Source organism: Myotis myotis, unplaced genomic scaffold (genome assembly GCF_014108235.1).
Source record: "Myotis myotis isolate mMyoMyo1 unplaced genomic scaffold, mMyoMyo1.p scaffold_m19_p_11, whole genome shotgun sequence".
Classification (NCBI taxonomy): domain Eukaryota; kingdom Metazoa; phylum Chordata; class Mammalia; order Chiroptera; family Vespertilionidae; genus Myotis; species Myotis myotis.
In genome coordinates this window covers 23,051,116-23,069,035 of record NW_023416315.1, presented here as the reverse complement: position 1 = coordinate 23,069,035, position 17,920 = coordinate 23,051,116, and the positions used below count along the sequence as shown (strand labels likewise).

General features: G+C 42.5%; 1 protein-coding gene across 1 annotated transcript; it reads right to left on the bottom strand.

The window, feature by feature from the left end:
- Window positions 1-12,584: 12,584 nt before the first annotated feature.
- Window positions 12,585-14,587, bottom strand: NPVF (neuropeptide VF precursor). Its single transcript, XM_036328984.1, is given in 5 exon segments — window positions 12,585-12,763; window positions 12,766-12,965; window positions 13,775-13,782; window positions 14,451-14,512; window positions 14,515-14,587. Coding segments are annotated over 5 exon segments (522 nt in total).
- Between the last annotated feature and the right edge of the window lie 3,333 nt (window positions 14,588-17,920).

Below are 17,920 nucleotides of genomic sequence, written 5' to 3'. Positions count from 1 at the left end.
GGGCCGCTCGTTTTCAGGATCTCCTTACATTCTCTCCTAGCAGATACCCTGTCAGCTCAGCCCACTGCAAGCACCCAGCTTTCCATGCTCCACGCTAACCCTGACCCTGACCCTGACCCTGACCCTGACCCTGACCCTGTCCCTAACCCTAACCCTGGCCCTAACCCTGATCCTGACCCTGACCCTGACCCTGGCCCTAACCCTGACCCTGACCCTGACCCTGGCCCTAACCCTGACCCTGACCCTGACCCTGACCCTGGCCCTAACCCTGACCCTGGCCCTAACCCTGACCCTGACCCTGGCCCTAACCCTGACCCTGACCCTGGCCCTAACCCTGGCCCTAACCCTGACCCTGACCCTGACCCTGACCCTGGCCCTAACCCTGACCCTGACCCTGACCCTGACCCTGGCCCTAACCCTGACCCTGACCCTGACCCTGTCCCTAACCCTGACCCTGGCCCTAACCCTGACCCTGACCCTGGCCCTGACCCTGGCCCTGACCCTGACCCTGACCCTGACCCTGTCCCTAACCCTAACCCTGGCCCTAACCCTGACCCTGACCCTGGCCCTGACCCTGGCCCTAACCCTGACCCTGACCCTGACCCTGACCCTGTCCCTAACCCTAACCCTGGCCCTAACCCTGACCCTGACCCTGGCCCTGACCCTGGCCCTGACCCTGACCCTAACCATAACCCTGGCCCTAACTCTGACCCTGACCCTGACCCCGACCCTGACCCCAACCCTAACGCTAACCCTAACCCTGGTTGGAATGAAAAAGGAAGGAGGGGAAGTAGAGATAGTGAGTACAGTCAACTCTTGAATTTTTCTGTGAATGGAAGCAGAGAAATCAGGCGAAAACTGGCGTTAATATGGGGTCAAGGGAGGACTTTTTTAAAAATGGGAGGTATTGCAGAATGTTTGCTAATGGGAGTGATTCAGTAGAACAGAAAAAAAGTGATGATGCAAGAATTCAAAAGGTTTCCAAAAATAAATAAATAACCCCGTTTCTCAAAGCTCTTAGATTCCAGGACATGTGCTTTCCCACCTGCTGCTCTACCCGCTGGAGTCTAACTGGTAAGGGCCCCAGATTTAGAGCAGGTGGGAGGCAACCATAGGCAATACACGAACTTTCATGTCCAAGTTTCTCTTACAAATTATTACCTTATTATACATGACATTTCACAACAGGATTTTAAAAAGGAATCTTTATTTTAAAATACTAACTTAAAATTATAATGCTACATCTAGTTGAGTAAGAGGATTTGTAGCATCAATTAAATAACAGTAGCTAAACTAAGAAGAGGCCAATCAAACGTACTTGAAAGAGAAAACAATGCGGATGTCCTCTTGTGGTTGTGGGTGTTCAAGACCCAGCTGCTGTGGAAACTGCGTCAAACCTGCAGGTGACCCTGGGTTCTTGAGCTTTTACTGCATAAGCCTCCTCCTTCCTGGGGGAGAGGGGGCTCATGATCCCGGGGATCCCCTGACACGTTCGGTCCTCTGTGGAGAAAAAGGACCATCTGGGAAAGGCTGGGACTTGGACTCAACCTTGGCCAGCATTTGCCTGTTGCAATCATTTTCTTTCCTTAACTCAATGAATTTTCAGTCGACATGGCTGTGTTCCAGTTTTCTTGAGTTTTGTTTTTTGTTTTTGTTTGGCATGGAAGGTTGTCTCCTTTCTATAATTTCTTGCTCATGTGTCCCTCCATCTTCTCATACAGGTTGCAAATCTTCACCCCACACGGCCTGACAGAGTCATTGGCTTGTGCCATTGGCCCATTATTCTCACTACACCGTTCCTTTCACAGACTTCGTCGAAGTCAGAACACTTTTTGCCTAGCACCTTCACAATTCTTAAAGTGTGTCATCTCTTCACTGTCAAAACCACCACCACAGCACATAGCAGGATCCTCCAGGGAAATGCATAGGCACGTGGGACTGTCTCAAGCTTTCAGGAATCACCAGCAGAACACTGCTCAGGTGCCGCAGGACTAGCTGAAAGGCGAATGCATGGCAGGCACGTGGCCCTCCAGGACTGGTTGGGCGCTCAGCTCTGTCTCTGAGTGCCAGTGCCCTGTGTGCCATACTTGACCACGACGGAGTGTTCTATTCCTAAGTAAACAGGTACCTAGCAACCAGGGCAGATCAGTTGGGCTGGGGGAGGGGAATCTAGCAGGTTCTAGAAAACCATTTTTCCTACCTGTACTCTGAAATAGAACGTGTTCTCACGTGTACAGGCACTGGGCTCACATGTACGCCCCATAAAGTGTCACCTACCATTAACACCTTGCGTTAGTGTGGTGCATTTGTTACCACTGATGAACCAACATTGGCACAGTAGTATCAATTAAAGTCCATAGTTTACATCAGGGCTCATCCTTTGTGTTGTGTAGTTCTGTGAGCTTTGACAGGTACATGATGTCATGTATTCAGTATCAAACAGAATAGGGTACAGCCCCCCTAAATTTCCTGTGCTCTACCCAGTCATCCCTCCTCTCTTCTTGAACCTCTGGAAACCACTGATGACTTCCCTTGTTCTGAAGGCTGCGTTGTCTTTCAATTAGTGGTAGCATGGCATATCTTTCTCCATCCCTTTAGTTTCCAAATAATTATGTCTTCCAAATTAGTTTATTGTACACAAAATACACTTGGGTGTGGTTTTCTAATTCCTCATAACAATCCATATCCTTTAACTTATACATTTAGACCTTTGACATTTAAAGTGATTGTTTATATATTTTGGGTAGTATCTATTTTATTTCTTATTGTTTTCTGTTCATTGTCTTTACTTTTTCTTTTGTCTTCCTCTCTCTTTTTCCTTGTATGGTTTTAGTTGAGCATTTTATGTGATCCCATTTTGTCTCCTCTTAACATATCAATTATACTTCTTTTTAAAATTTTTGAGTAGTTATCCTTTGACTTTGCAATATGCACTTACATCTTATTCAGGCCCACTTTGTTGAGAATTTGAATGGATATGAAATCCCAACAAAGTGTGAAAGAGGAAAAGTCATTTTTAGATGAATAAGTCTTCAAACAATGCACCATCCAGGCAGCTCTATTTGTTTAAGTCAATGCTTTCCTCTCCCTTTGACTTCAAAGGCAATTTTTAACTGATACAAGTAGTATAATCATTCTTTGTTTGCTTTTTTTTTGTTTTAGAAATTTGAAGCCATATAGAAAAATTCTAAATGAATTCAGGGTAGTTGGGGGAATAAAAACTGGGGGGGATGAGGTTGGACTTGAGACAGTAGTTTTTCATCCGACTGGGACACTAATGAGGGTGAAAGGGGACACTATTAAAATTACACGGAAAATAAGCATAAATCAGAGATGTTCCTGGAAAACTGGAATGCAGTCACCCTGATTATAAGCCCCGTAGAGTTCTTTGACTTTTTAAACTTTGTGCATGTATTTCTCTTCAACATAAAATTAATCTTAAATGCAGACTGATAAGGTTTGTGAAGTCAGTGAGTCCAGCTTCACAGTCCATGCAGAAAGGACATCAGTGATATTCCTGACGTGTAACCATCTAGCCTTTGCTCAAACCCTTTCCCTGGCTCACGCTAGGTCTATTACAGGGCAGCTGTAATTATTATCAGTTTCTTTCAAACTTGCCAGCTCCACCAATAGGAATATAATACAGAACCCTTTCTCCTTTATGGCTAGCCCTGGGTTTAAAAGTGCATTGCTTCTTTAGTCCAAAAGAAGTGACACTGGTACCTTGTCCAGTCCCCCAGCTTTTCGGCCCCACTGTGCTGTGTTTATTAGTATTAGAGTGAAAAGTGGGGAAGGCGGGTTTGTTTAGGCTAAGGACCAAGACTTCAGAAAGGATTTATTGTCTTGGGCAAGGTCATACATAACCCTGCAGAAGGTTTGATTGGCACGTGACAGGCTCATGCATCAGAGAAGTCGCTGACTTCAGTGACGCATAACCCCCGGCTCCATGCCTGCTCCATTCCTCTCTTTGCCCTCTTGCTGTCCTATGATGTAGGACTTGGCCAAGATTGACAGAGAGAGAGAAGGTTGAAGGGCAGTGGTTAAAATGTCACCTATCCAGACTGAAATCCAAATGGCTTAGTTTACCATGATGTGTTTTAATAAATGAGAGTGAAAACGGAAGAGGCTGTGGTTTCTAATCAAACAAAGTAGTGCTTTAGCTACTGAAATGCAAATGGTTTAACTGGTAGGGGAACACACGTTAATTAGGTCAAAAAGATATTTTAGGAGGAAACTAAAAACATCATTGCCACAGTTAGATCTACAGCTGGTTTGTGGCAAAAAAAGACACACATGGAAATTACAGAGTCAAATGTTAATATTTTTATCTTCTATTGCTTTGTAACTTGAGTAACTATTTTAGTTTTATAATAAAAACAACCTTTGCATTTCACTGCAGGTATTTTAACATACAAACAATATTACTGATTCTCAGTCACAGTGTGTTTTGTGCTGTTTGAGCGCTCTGCCTTTCCTGAGGGTGTACTGATTCCTTGATGGTAATAACCCTTACCTCAGAGCTAGACGCAGGCTGCAAAAATGATGTTTACTTTTGCCTTCTGTAAACCATTGAATTTAGGCGAGTGTATGTTAGTTTACAATTTTTAAGTGGTTAACTGAGCCTTAAGTGTACAGTGTATTGTATAGAATTTAACCAGAGGATCTCAGAGACTTTTTGTGGTGGTGGTTATTGTTTTGATCAAAGAATGGTCAAAGAATTTAGAAATTAGTTAAGTACAAATGTGGAGCATTTTCTGCCCTCTAGTGGCAAAAAGCAATTTTGCAATATTGGTTACATTTCAGTGTTTTAAATTATAAGGGAAAAGCTACATGCTATTTTATAAGGGGTTTGAAAATTATATAGGTACATTGCTATAGCTAATTAGTATTGTTTCATATTTTAAGAAAGATACACAATATTTTTATGTTTTATTAACCACAATATACTAATGCTGGGAAATCTTACAAGAGGTAAAATAAATTTTGAGATAATTTTTCTTTCGGATTAAACAGTATTTCTCTACCTCTACAAAGAGTATTAATTCAACATTAATCTCATTATAATTTAATTTCACTCCTGATTCTAATTGTGATTTTCCTATTTGACTCCTTTTACATGTTAGTTTCTATATTTAGGAGGAGAATAACGGGCAATACTTCCCATTTCCTAAGCTACACATAGGAATAAATGTGTTACACGAGTGTTATATTATGAAAGGAAAACTTCATGATACATGAGAAAAATAGGCCATTAGGAAGAATTTGATAAAGCCCTGAAGTTCAAAGTGCTATAAAAATAGTTCATGAATGATTTTTGACCATTCTTTTTTTCTCAGGAAAATTAAACTATCCAAACTCTTCATTTTCATTACTGTTATGAAATAAATACCTTCTCATGCCCGACAGTTTCAGATATTTACAGAGAACCATTAGCTCTGGCCCCAGTTGAGATGATAACATGGTTCAGGAGATAAAAAGATGAGCAACAATGACTCCATTCAAAATAAGCTTAAAGGGACTATAGGGAAAATGTAACATTCTGGTGAAAAATGTGATACTCCTACCTAACCTATTAGCCTGTCAGAGTCAGGGCATCTCTAAAAAGCATCAACCTTGGACCTGGACAGTATTATGCTAAGTGAAGTCAGTCAGTCAGAGGAAGACACATAGCCCATGATCTCACTCATATGTGGAATCTAATGAACAAAATAAATTGACAAAATAGAAACTGAGGCACGGATACATGGAACAGACTGACAGCCTTCAGAGGGGAGAGGGCTGGGGGGCTGGATGAAAAAAAGGTGAAGGGATTAAGCAAAAAACATACGTATATAGCACGTAGACAGACAAAAGAGTGGTGATAGCCAGAGGGAAGGGGGTGGGGGTGGGGGTCGGTGGAGTGGGCAAAGGGAGGAAAATGGGAATGGAAAGACTTTGTTTTGGGCGATGGGCGCACCATGCAGTGCGCAGGTGATGTTTTACTGAGTTGTACACTTGAAACCTGTATGGTTTTGCAAACCAGGGTCACCCCAATAAATTCGATTTAAAAAGCATCAATCTTATTGTTGTCATAGGAACTTTTTTTGTAGGCAAAATAACACGAAAGCTTTGGGTATGGTATTATGTAGGTATTAATAGTCTGAGTGTAATTAGAGAATAGATGATGTTGAAAGGGAAGTGAAATGCACTTAATGCCACTAAATTGTACATTAAAGATGCTTAAAAGGGTACATTTTGTTATGTATATTTTTCCACAGTAAAAAAAAAAAAACTACATAAGAAAGGCAAGTGATATCTCTCTGATTTTTAAACACTTCTACCAACAATGAAAAAATGTGCAATACCTAATACACCTCTCAGGAAGTCAGGGTCACTTAATAAATAGTCATTTAAAATAAACATTGGCTGTCATAAAGAGGGACAAACGTTCGCCGCACAGTATTTTCCTGATTCAAGCCTGACTCTAAGAAGCAAAGTGATTATATTTCCCACAGAACAGTGGGTAACAGACTTCCATCTGGGGGAGAGGAGGGAAAGGCTGAGATACTGGAATACTCCTACGGTTCATGTCAGTGAATTCTATTCTGACTTATTTTAATTCCTTTACTGCTCTGTCCTAATTCATGGGTGAGATCTGTAGGAGACCGGAAATAACCCAGAGATTGAAAGACGAGACCTCCCCTTGCAAAAGCTTATCTCCTGATGCCTCCACTTGCCAATGACCACCTGTTTCAGTGGCTCCCTTGGCCAGTTCAGGTCTCCATCGAAGCAGAAACTGATAATTGAATTTCATCATCAACAAGAACACTTTGGTTCGGGGGACGGGGGGGGGGGGGAATCATTATTGCTCCTTTAGAGTCTAAGATAAAAATGGCCCAGCATTTATTCTGTGACGTCTTTACCCTTTATAGTCATTACTGATAGATAGTTACTTATTATTGATAAGGTAGGCACCTCCTTACCTGCTCTTAAGATAAACACTTTATTAAAGCTGTCCAGGCATCTACGGTCTTTTTCTTTCCTTCCTCCTTCCCTCCCTCTCTTCTTTTCCTCTTTATAAAATCTGTAGTCAGGGTTATAAAACAGTGAGGGTTTATTCCTGCGCTCTAGGGCGTCATGTTTTCTTTTTAAAGCTCAATCCAACAAATGTTTGCCGAGTGCTTCACAGGTTTGAGGGCTGGATGGGAGGTGGCTGTGTGGTGGAGGACAGGGTAGCGGATGGAGGAGAGCACAGACTTTGAAGTCAGACAGATCTCAGTGGAGCCCACTTGTTAGGTTCGTTTCTTCAGAGAGTTCTTCCTTTTTTTAAAAAATATACATTTATTGATTTCAGAGAGGAAGATGGAAACATCAATGATGAGAGAGAACCACTGATCAGCTGCTTCCTGCACACCTCCTACTGGGGATCGAGCCCACAACCCAGGCATGTGCCCTTGACAGGAACCGAACCTGGGGCCCTTCAGTTCACAGGCAGACGCTCTACCCACTGAGCCAAACTGGCTAGGGCTTCAGCGAGTTCTTTCTGAGCTCAGTTCTCATGTATAAAAATGAGCAAAACAGAAGTGGGTAAAACAGCATTAAATGTTAAAAAAGACACAATTATAACAATAACTAGTCCCTATTTTTATTAAGCTAGGGAGGGAATACAAAGGACAGTCTAGTGCAGTGGTTCCTAATCAGGAATGCTTTTGCACCCCAGGAACCATCTGGCAAAGTCCGGAGACATTTTTAGTTGTCACATTTCGGGGTGGTGCTACTGCCATCTAGTGGGTAGAGGCGATGGGTGCTGTTACATACCCTCTGGGCACAAGGCTGCCTACCCACAACAAAGAATTATCCCCCCAAATGTCAATTGTGTTGACCTTGGCCTAGTGAAAGAAAAAAAATAAAACGTTACATATTTTATATAACAAGGAAGTGCGCTCATAGAAGCTGGGCAGACCATCTAGTGTTCTACTTGTCCATCCAATGTCCCTGCTTTTTTCGCCATTGTAATAGTGGCTGGGGCGCTGTGTCCAGAGGAGAAACTACATTTCCCAGCTTCACTTGCCGATGGGGGTGGCCAATGACACGAAAGCTGTTGGTGATGATCTTTAAGGGGCCCTTGGGGAAAAGAGCACCCCTTTGCCTGTTCCTTTGTGTTTGCTGCCTGGAAGGGGCCGTAATGGCCAGGTGGGAGCCATGTGCTTGGGACAGAGGAGTGGAGAGATGGCAGGAATCTGGACCCTTGATGACTGTGGAGTTTCCATACAAGCCCAGAACTGCTTCCTTCCAGACATTTTTATGTGAGAGAAAAGTTTTGCTTGGTTAGCCCTGGCTGGGTAATTTGGTAGTTTGGAGTGTTGTCCAGTACACTGAGAGGTTGCAGGTTCAATTTCTGGTCAGGGCACTTACCTAGGTTGCAGGTTTGATCCCCGGTCGGGGCTCGTATGGGAGGCAATGTTAAAACAATGTTATTCAGTTTTCTATTACATGCAGCTGCATCCACATTTGAACTGGGTTTTGAAGGATTTAGACAGAAAAGGGGCCTTACAGGTAAAGGAATTGGAATGAAAAAAGGTGCAGAAATGTGACAGGAATAACATGTGGTTTGATAAGATCCAGAGGAGAAGTGTCACACAATGTCTGCAGGAAGAGCTCTAGGGAAAAAAGTACACACACACACACACACACACACACACACACACACACACAAGTGGAGGCCAAGCGCTCACCTTTCTTGCCCATTTCATTTTGTTGGTCACACTTAGGTGAACACTGACCTTTCATTTTTCTCACTGAGAAATTGGTCTCTGAGTCAGTATATTTTCCCCCCTTTTTGTGTTTCTCAAGGTCACTGTCACAGTATGATGTATGAAATGTGGGTCTGAGAGCACATGGGAGTTGCCTTCCATGAAAATCGTTGACGTATACTGTGCCATCCCCAGTTTTCCCCTCAAAGCCCTGACCGTCCACTCATCTTTACAGGCTGCCCGAGTCTTAGGTCAGGACCAGTCGGGTGGAATGTCCTTGCAGAAGGGAAGTTTTGGAAGAGAGAATGGTTTGGGGAATGAGCCTGGGGAGGCACAGTGAGGAGAGGTGCATAGGCACCAGCTCACCTCTGTTTTCTGCTGCTGCGGGAAGTCAGTATTTAGAGGAGGGGCAGATTAAACCACTTGAGTGATTCTGATTATTTTGGCATCATGTTCATAAGCACTTTAATGGCCAATCAGAAAATACTATTCCTTTATAAATTGAATTAGATATTACTTTAAAATAATTCTAGAAATAAAAATGTCTTCTGTTGCAGTAGTTCTTGAACTTAATGGGATCACAAACCCCTGAGAGAATTTAACCCCAGAACTCCAAACTCTCTCCCCTGCAAATGAACCTATTTTGTGTAATGATTCAGAGAAATGGTCATTTTTAGGAGCTATAAATATTCATTAAAAGGTGAGATTTATCTTTGTTGCAAAAGGTGTCAAAACTGAAGTTTTAACTAAAACTCCAAAATATAACAGATGTGAAATTCCCAAGGCAAGATCACCACTTGCAGACTTTTAAAAAAACTTATTGAGTTGAAAAAGAGGGAGAGGGAGAGAGAGATGTCAATTTGTTGTTCCACCTGTTTACGCATTCATTAGTTGATTCTTGTATGTGCCCTGACTGGGGATCAAACCTGTAACCCTGGCGTATCAGGACGATGCTCTAACCAACTGAGCCACCCAGCCAGGGCTATCTGCAGACTTTTTGAAGGAAGTGGTTCTCCTAGTTCTCAATTCTCTCACCTACTTGGAGGCTATTAAAGGATAGGATTGGGGTTTATGGGAAGATTTCTTTGGAGAGCATGTTACCTTGCTGTGAATGCCCCTTACCTATGCCCAGCTGTCCCTTCACCAGGGAGGGCTTCCATAGGATGAGGAAACATGCTCCATGTGGTTAAGAGAAGCAAAGAACTGGTGCCCAACTCCAGGCCAAAAAGCTGAAGCGTCTGGGGGAGGCAGAGTAGAGGAGGGCCTCCAGTGTGGAGGGTGAGCCGATAGAGGGTGATTCCTGCTGTACAGGACCCCAGAGAAAAATGGGCATGAGTGGAGTGGGTGCCTGTGCCCCAGGGTGAGGGCTGAGGCCAGCCTGAAGATTGAAAGGTATCATGGGAAACAGAAGACCTGCCAGGAGGGGGGCCCCGCAATGGTGGGCGGTACCATCCTCTGGGTCCCAGGAGTGAATTTGGCTCTTTATCTATTTGTGCAGCCGGATGTTGCATGATACTTTATCTGCTGCTCAAATCTGGAGGTGCGAAGGTCCTAAACACTATGGACACGGCAGGAAGCAGTCTTACCCATCGGCCCCTGCTCCGCTAAGCAGGGCAAAGAGGATTGGAGACACATAGGAGCAGCAGAATGGCAGTTGCGGGGCAGCCTGCAGTTCTGCCCTGGGCATGGCAAGTGGTGTCTGCATTTTCTGTGGGTCAGGTGGATGCTGAGAAGGTGGCAGGCCTGAGCCCTTCTTGGGCAGTAAATGGGCCTGGGAGTCCAGGTGAGATGGGGGTGGTCGGAGAGATCAGGGAGCATGCAGGTCTCTCAGGTCAGCGTGAAGGTCCCTGTTGTGCTTCCCAAGAACTCCCGTGCAGAAGCAGCACTATTTTGTAGAGAGGACGAGAGGGCTGCTCTTGATTCCCATCCGCACATCCTCCTTTACCCATCCCAACACCCTGGAGAAGTAGGAGGTTGTTTTCCAGGCTCTACCGCATCCTCTCTCACCACCTACCCCTGAGGTGAGAAAGGGGAGGCAGAGAGAGCGGAGACATGCTCCTTTCCTCTGCAGGTGCTTCCAGCAGCCAGCCCGGCCTGCGATGGGGAGGGGAAGCTGTGCTTCAGATCCAAGGTTGCGTCTTTAACGGGACTTGATGGCGTTTTTAAATACCAAGAAGTGACTAAAGAAGTTATAGAGTTTGTCCACAGCATCATTCAGGGATCTCTACCCAGCAGGGAAAGGAGATCCAACACGGCCCAGCCAGAGCAGGGCGGATGAAAAATAACACCATTTCCGGTTCGCACCCTATGGAGTTGAATAAATTATTTATATCTGATTAAGGGCTTCATATTCCTATGAATAAAGTCAAATAATTGCATTAGGATTGTGGCATACTGTGCTCATCAATTGTTAGTGTAAGAGTGACCAGATTTTTTCCCTACAAATTAAATACTTGAAACATTAAATGAGGAGGAAAGAGATCCTAGTTGTGTTGCACTTGAAAGGAGTGATTTGTAATGGGCACTCAGACTCACAAACTTAACATTGACTCTTCTCTCCCTCATCACGGCCCCACTCCCAACATGTGATGAGTTGGTGAACTCTACCTCTGCGTGATATCTCAGAACCTCAGCAGGAACACCAGCGGTTTTCCTTTTCCTGATGAATAACACCCCCAATCCTTTGCCTGGCCCTGAGTGCACTCTCTGCTTCCAGCTCATCCTTCTCACCTTCTTTCCTCTCCTCTTTGCATGCTCTGTGCTTTGCCAAACTGAACCCCAGGTGTTCTTGGCTCACGTGGCTTTAATACCTTTGCTCATATCCCCTGTCTTTGCCTGAAAGTATCCTCTTTCCTCCCACTGGTCTCTAAATGCTCAAAGTAGAGCCACCATTCAAAGTCCAACTCATGAAACATCCCTGGTTTCCCAGATGAAGAAACATTCTCTTTTTGTTGAGCCTTCATAGGAATTTATTAGTGCCTCTCACATCATTTCATTCATTCTGTCCAATCTTGAGGGCTTACTATGCATAAGACACAGTTGTAAGCATTGGAGATGTGGCAATGGACAAAAATTGTGGGATTTATGGAACTGAAATTCTCGTAAAGGGGACAGACCCTAAATACATAATGTTAGGTTTTGATAAGAAGATGGTAACAAGTAAACCAGTGGTGTTCGGAGGTCTTATGATGAGGTGTTATAGCCTGCCACCGTACTCCTTCAGGTCTTACCTAAAGTGTCATGTACTATTTTATCCAAAAATTTTTTTTACATGTACTTTCTACTAGAAAATAATAAGTAGGTAGCTTATTTGTTTTTTTAATCTCTTGTAGACCTTGCACTCTCATTTGTACATAGTAGATACTCAAGAAATACTTATTATTTAATAAAAAGAATGATTATAATAACTGAAATGATTTATGAATTGAGATCCAGAAAAGAAATTTAAAGTTGAGGAGGATAATCTTCTGAATTTGAGAACTGGGTATCCTTTGTACTTGCAGACAACTCATATGAGACCTTTTCTGTTAGAGAGGTCAAATGTCGGACAATGTCATGAGCTTAAATTCCCAATCTGTCACCATATGTCCCATCTTTGTGGCTATTGGGTAATGATATGGCCCATATGGGGCTTAGGAGGAGCCATCTCATTACTTTATACCTACAGTCGTGTTTGCACCTGACCTTTTATAGTTCTCAACGTACAGGTATTTATTTCCCTGGGTCTTTGCCTTCTTCCTTCTAAGAAACTTAACTTTCTTGGAAACGTCTCTGGAAAAGATGCAATCCTGTGTAGGGTTTCTGGACCAGCGGCACATAACTGCCCACGCAGTGTCATGGGTTTTCAGGTAACTACCCTGGGTGTTTTTGATCAGGATTCTGGATTTCTGGGGGCTGACAGGACAGAGCCTAAAGCAGCTCACTGACAGATGGTGAACGCATGGGTCTTTGGAGCACATCACTCAGTGTCTCGGTCACATTTTTGGCTGTTGTTCTCCCAAACCTTTGTGGCAGATTAGGAACACGTCTGAGATGCTTTCCTTTATGTTTCTTCCAAATCTCGGAGGCAGGGTGGCCATTGCCCCAGTGCTTGCTTCTTCCATGGGCCTCCCAGGTCGCAAGGGCAAGTTTTTGTTGACTGCAGGTGTGCTCATCTTCATGATGGGTTTTGGACCCCAAACTTTTAATTCTTCAAAACGGAAACTTCTTTTCTTTTCCCCTTTAAGGTTTCCTCTACGATATAATTAGAAATGAGAATTAAAATTATTTATTATTGTTATAAGCAATAGAGTTGAACCCCAAATGAACTTAAATCCAGACTTTAATCTGTAGACTTGTTAAAGCTATAACCAAAGTGTGTGTTTTCATGCACATAATAATTGAATAAATAATTTGCATTAAGTTTCTGAAAGCAATCTGGTTTCTCTGTCCCTGGACTATTGTAAGACAACTATAAAATATTAATATGTAGAGTGAATACAGCAATGTGTTCAAGCAGCAGGAACAAAATGAGGCATTGAAATGAGACAAATGTTTATTTTACTCCAGTTATTCCTTTTCGGCTTTGGATTCATATTGTTTATGGAGTATTTCATATATTTTTATATTTTGATTTTAGAGAAACCTCCCATTGCCTCTCCGTGTCTCTTGTTTCCCCCTCTGTGAAGGCCACAGTGGTGGACACATGGCCACAGCGGTGCTAGCCTGGTTTTGAGGTGCAGGTGGAGGAGGCTCCTCTGCATTTCTTTCCACCAGTTCATATTCAGAGGTCCAGTCCAAAAGCATTTCTCAAGAAACAGATGGTATCTTTATTAGTATATAAATTATATTTTTAGTAAAGCACCAGCTAGTTTGTGGGTTATTGCCCCAGTAAGATGCCAACTTTAAAAATATATTTTATTGATTTTTTTACAGAGAGGAAGGGAGAGGGATAGAGAGTTAGAAACATCAGTGAGAGAGAAACATCAATCAGCTGCCTCCTGCACACTCCCCACTGGGTATGTGCCCGCAACCAAGGTACATGCCCTTGACCGGAATCGAACCTGGGATCCTTGAGTTTGCAGGCTGACGCTCCATCCACTGAACCAAACCGGTTAGGGCAAGATGCCAACTTTAAAGAAACCATTTAAAACACAGCAACTGTATAATTAGATTTATTTAATCATGAAAGTTTGTCCATATAAAGATTTTTAAATGATTGTTTTCTGATTGTAGAAAGTAATATATACTCATCTCAGCAAATGTGGAAAATATCTAAGAGCATAAGGAAAAAAATAAAAATAACTCGCAAATCCACCATGTAGGGATACATATTTTAGCTAGATTTACCACAAACTTTTATTTATTTGCTAAGTAGAAAATAGCAATGTCATATTGTTTTGTTTGTGGTTGCAGACAGTTCAAATGTCCAGCTGAAATGTATCCAGATCTTATTTTTGCAACTGTTTATTACAACTGTGTACTTCTGAGTCCACTGAAAATTATTAATGCACCCTGTGCTTGCTAAGTTGATACTGTACTTACACGGTAATTGAAGAAGCCAGGCCTTTTGCTGTTGCGTTAAACAGCCCGAGTTGTAAGGAATCCGCTGTCATGGGAATGCCAAAATTAGAAAGAAAGCAAAACACAAATGAACTCTTCCTTACGCTTCACAGAACCATCACTCCGGGAAAATATGTAGTTAGTACCAGTCATGATAGATAGAGTTAAAGAGCTTACTTCAGAACATTTGTCATCATTTTCTTTGCTGTGAAGATTGCACATCATTAATTCATCTGCATGAAGATGTTTGATGTTAACAAGCTTGAAGTGGCTAAAGTCAATAAAATGGATCGTTTTGATGAAATAACTTCCATTTTGTCCTAAATCTAGAATTAAGTTTATAGGTGCAGCAAGATGTCTGACGTCTACAAGAAGGGAAACTGTGGTCTTTTTATACTGTCTAAAAAAAAGGCAAGTTTGCTTTACCATGGAAATCAATCCCACATGTTTTAAGTACTAATATTAATTAGAGTATTTAACTAAAATATGTATGTAAGGAATGTGGGTAACTATTCTGGAAGACAGCAATGTTTCTGCTTGCAGATTCATTAACTTTGAAAATAATTTTTCCTCATTAAAAAGGAGCTTCTAATGAGGTAAGTTTGGGGCCATGGTAATTAAGATTTTGAGCAAACAGAATGCGTTATTTCTCTGAGCTCAAACAAAAACTATATTGGTGTTTGCATCAATTCCTGAGAGAAGGAAAAAATAATATTCAATACATGCTAGCCACGTTAATTTTTTTTATCCACACAAAAGAATTAGGCATACTATTTTCAAAATGTCAAACAAAATTAAGAAAGTGAAAATAGGGGCTGGGTGAAAAGGGGGAAAGGATAAAAAAAGAATGTGAAAATAATTCTAAGTCTCATAATACCCAAATAAAATGCCATTAATTAACTTTTTGCAAAATGCTGTTTGGTTATTAAAAAGCTTTGGAGTAAATGTCAGCTGTAGCGTGAAGGGTGTGCATAAGACCATGTGATAGGCATTTTGACAAACTGGCTGTCTCGGGAGAAGCTGGAGGCAGTTCAAGGCCTTTTGTATTTGCCCTGTGGGCCTTATTTGGCAAAACTGTATAAATCATCGGGACTTTATTTTTATGAGATGCTGCATCCTACCTTCTTCCTCAAAGCCCTTAAGGACCCCAGCAGAGGTTTGGTGAGTCACACACATGCTGATTTTGTGGTTCCCCTGGCCCATATTATTTAAGTAATCTCACATTGCCACAGGCACACAGACATCGTGGCAAAAGAAAAGAATTTGCAGAAATAAATGCTTATGTACTGAAATGCCAAAGAGAGTCTCTTTTGGAGGAGGTGCCTGGTATTCTTAAAAGACACACCTATCACTAGACTGCCAAGGTCAGTGGTCGTCAAACTCATTAGTCAACAGAGCCAGATATCAACAGTACAACGATTGAAATTTCTTTTGAGAGCCAAATTTTTTAAACTTAAACTATATAGGTAGGTACATTGTTATTAACTTAATTAGGGTAGTTCTAAGGCTTAGGAAGAGCCACACTCATGGGGCCAAAGAGCCGCAGTTTTCCGACCACAGGTCTAGGTTCTAGGGAAATCATTACTTGTTCCTACCTGTCTATTGAACTCTTTCAGGAGAAAAAGACAGATTTCCAATACTCTAGCTACTTCTAGGCACAGACACTTAGAGGTGGATTAACAAAAGAACCAATCATAAAATTGCACTTTTTGTGTCAAGAATTGTACCACCTTTAGCCTCTCTCACCAACGTATCACAGTCTGAGGTGTGAGATGGCAGGAGTGAAGCCCTTTCTTTCTTTTTTTAAATAAGTTTTTATTGATTTCAGAGAGGAAGAGAGAGGTGGAGAGATAGAAACATCAGTGATGAGAGAGAACCACTGATCAGCTGCCTCCTGCACCGGGATGCAGGCTGGATCCACGTCGGGGAGTGGGGGAGCCCACAACCCGAGCCTGTGCCCTGACGGGAACTGAACCGCAACCTCCTAGTTCATAGGTTGATGCTCAACTACGGAGCCATGCTGGCGGCTGAAGCCCTTTCTTTGTAATGTAGGTCCTGAGAATAAACCAGAAAGTGGAAAACAACAGTGGGCAAACTCTCAGGTACCCACGTCACACTTGCCCACGGCCTCTCTTAAGGCAGTTGACTTCATTGGCCTCATTTGTTTTGGTCTGTGGTAGCCACGGATCCCCACAGTAAGAGGCAATTAATTCAATTCATAGTCGAATGTTAATTTTGTAAAGCCGTTAGTGGATTATTTGGGTTTAATTTCCCTGAGGATTTAATACATTTCTCTTCCAAATTGTTTCTTTGAAAACTGCTGATGAACTTCCTTTTTTTTTTTTTGTGGTCAGTAGATCTAAACTTGAGAAATGGGAGAAGCAAGGAGCAAGTTATGTTGGTCGAGTTCACACTCTGGAAAAAATAGAAGGAATGGCTTGGGCCTCTTTCAAAATATGTTTGTCTCTAGTTGTTTCGAACTTCAGCAGTTCACCGGTTTTCAGTGCTGCTACTTAGGGTCCTGGCACATCCACCGTTTGTCCAAGCCAAAATCCTTTGTAAGATCCTTGACTGTTTCCTCCTCTTTTCTGCCACTTCCCATTCTATAGCTAATGAACCTTATTTCTAGTTTTGAGCTATTTCAGCCAATAGATAACATTTTTTTTGAGCACCTATCATGTGCCACGAACTGTTCTAAGTACTTTGTGAATTAACTTATCTTTCATACAAATCCCATGAGCAGGTCCTGTTATTATTGTTCCTACACCACAAAGGGAGACTAAGGTGCAGGAGGGTTCACTTTCTCGCCAAGTGGCAAAGTCAGGATTTGAACCAAGCTGTCTGAACACTCACTGTGCTAGTTTGCCCAACCAAGTCTGGCCTCTCCTAACCTCTAAATAGCTCTACATGTGTTCATGTCTCTCTATTCTTCCTGCCATTACTCACTCACCATTTTCTCCTGACTAGAACTTTTTCCTGGTCCTCTCCAATTCTTCCTCCACAGTGCAATCAGAAGAAATTTAAAACATACAATACCACATATTTGATTTCTTCTTTAATACCTTCCTATGATTTCCCATTTCTCTGACAATCTTTAGAGAGCCCGATTGTCATTTCTTATTTCTTATTTCTCCCGCATTCTCTCCACTCCCTACAAACTCCCTGCTTTATGACCAACTTCTTTCTGTTCTTCCAAGTAAGTGGATGTGCTTTCTCATGCCTCCAGGCCTCTGTTCATGATTTTCCTGTGGAATATTCGTCCACTTCTTCCACCTTTTCACTGTTTGGGTCTCAGCGGAGGCATCACATGTCTGAGAAGTCCCTCCTGACGTCCAGCTCCAATAAATGGCTTTGTTCTTCCCCAGCCACGCCTCTGCTCACTCTCACTTGTCTTGCTTCCGTGTTTCCCCTCCGCTGCTCTGGAAATGATGAAGGCAGGACCCAGCTTGTGCAGATCCCCGTGGCATTTCCACTGGGATCTCAGGACATTTCATTTCTAAATGAATGCATACATATTTCATTAGTTTTGGAAATCGGAGTTAAAACTGAAGTTGCTTGTTAATTAATTTTCCCAGCTTTGGCTGTCGACCAGAGTTTTCTCTCTGCTGTGACTTATACATTATTGGAGCTTAAGTTTATTGGCTTAT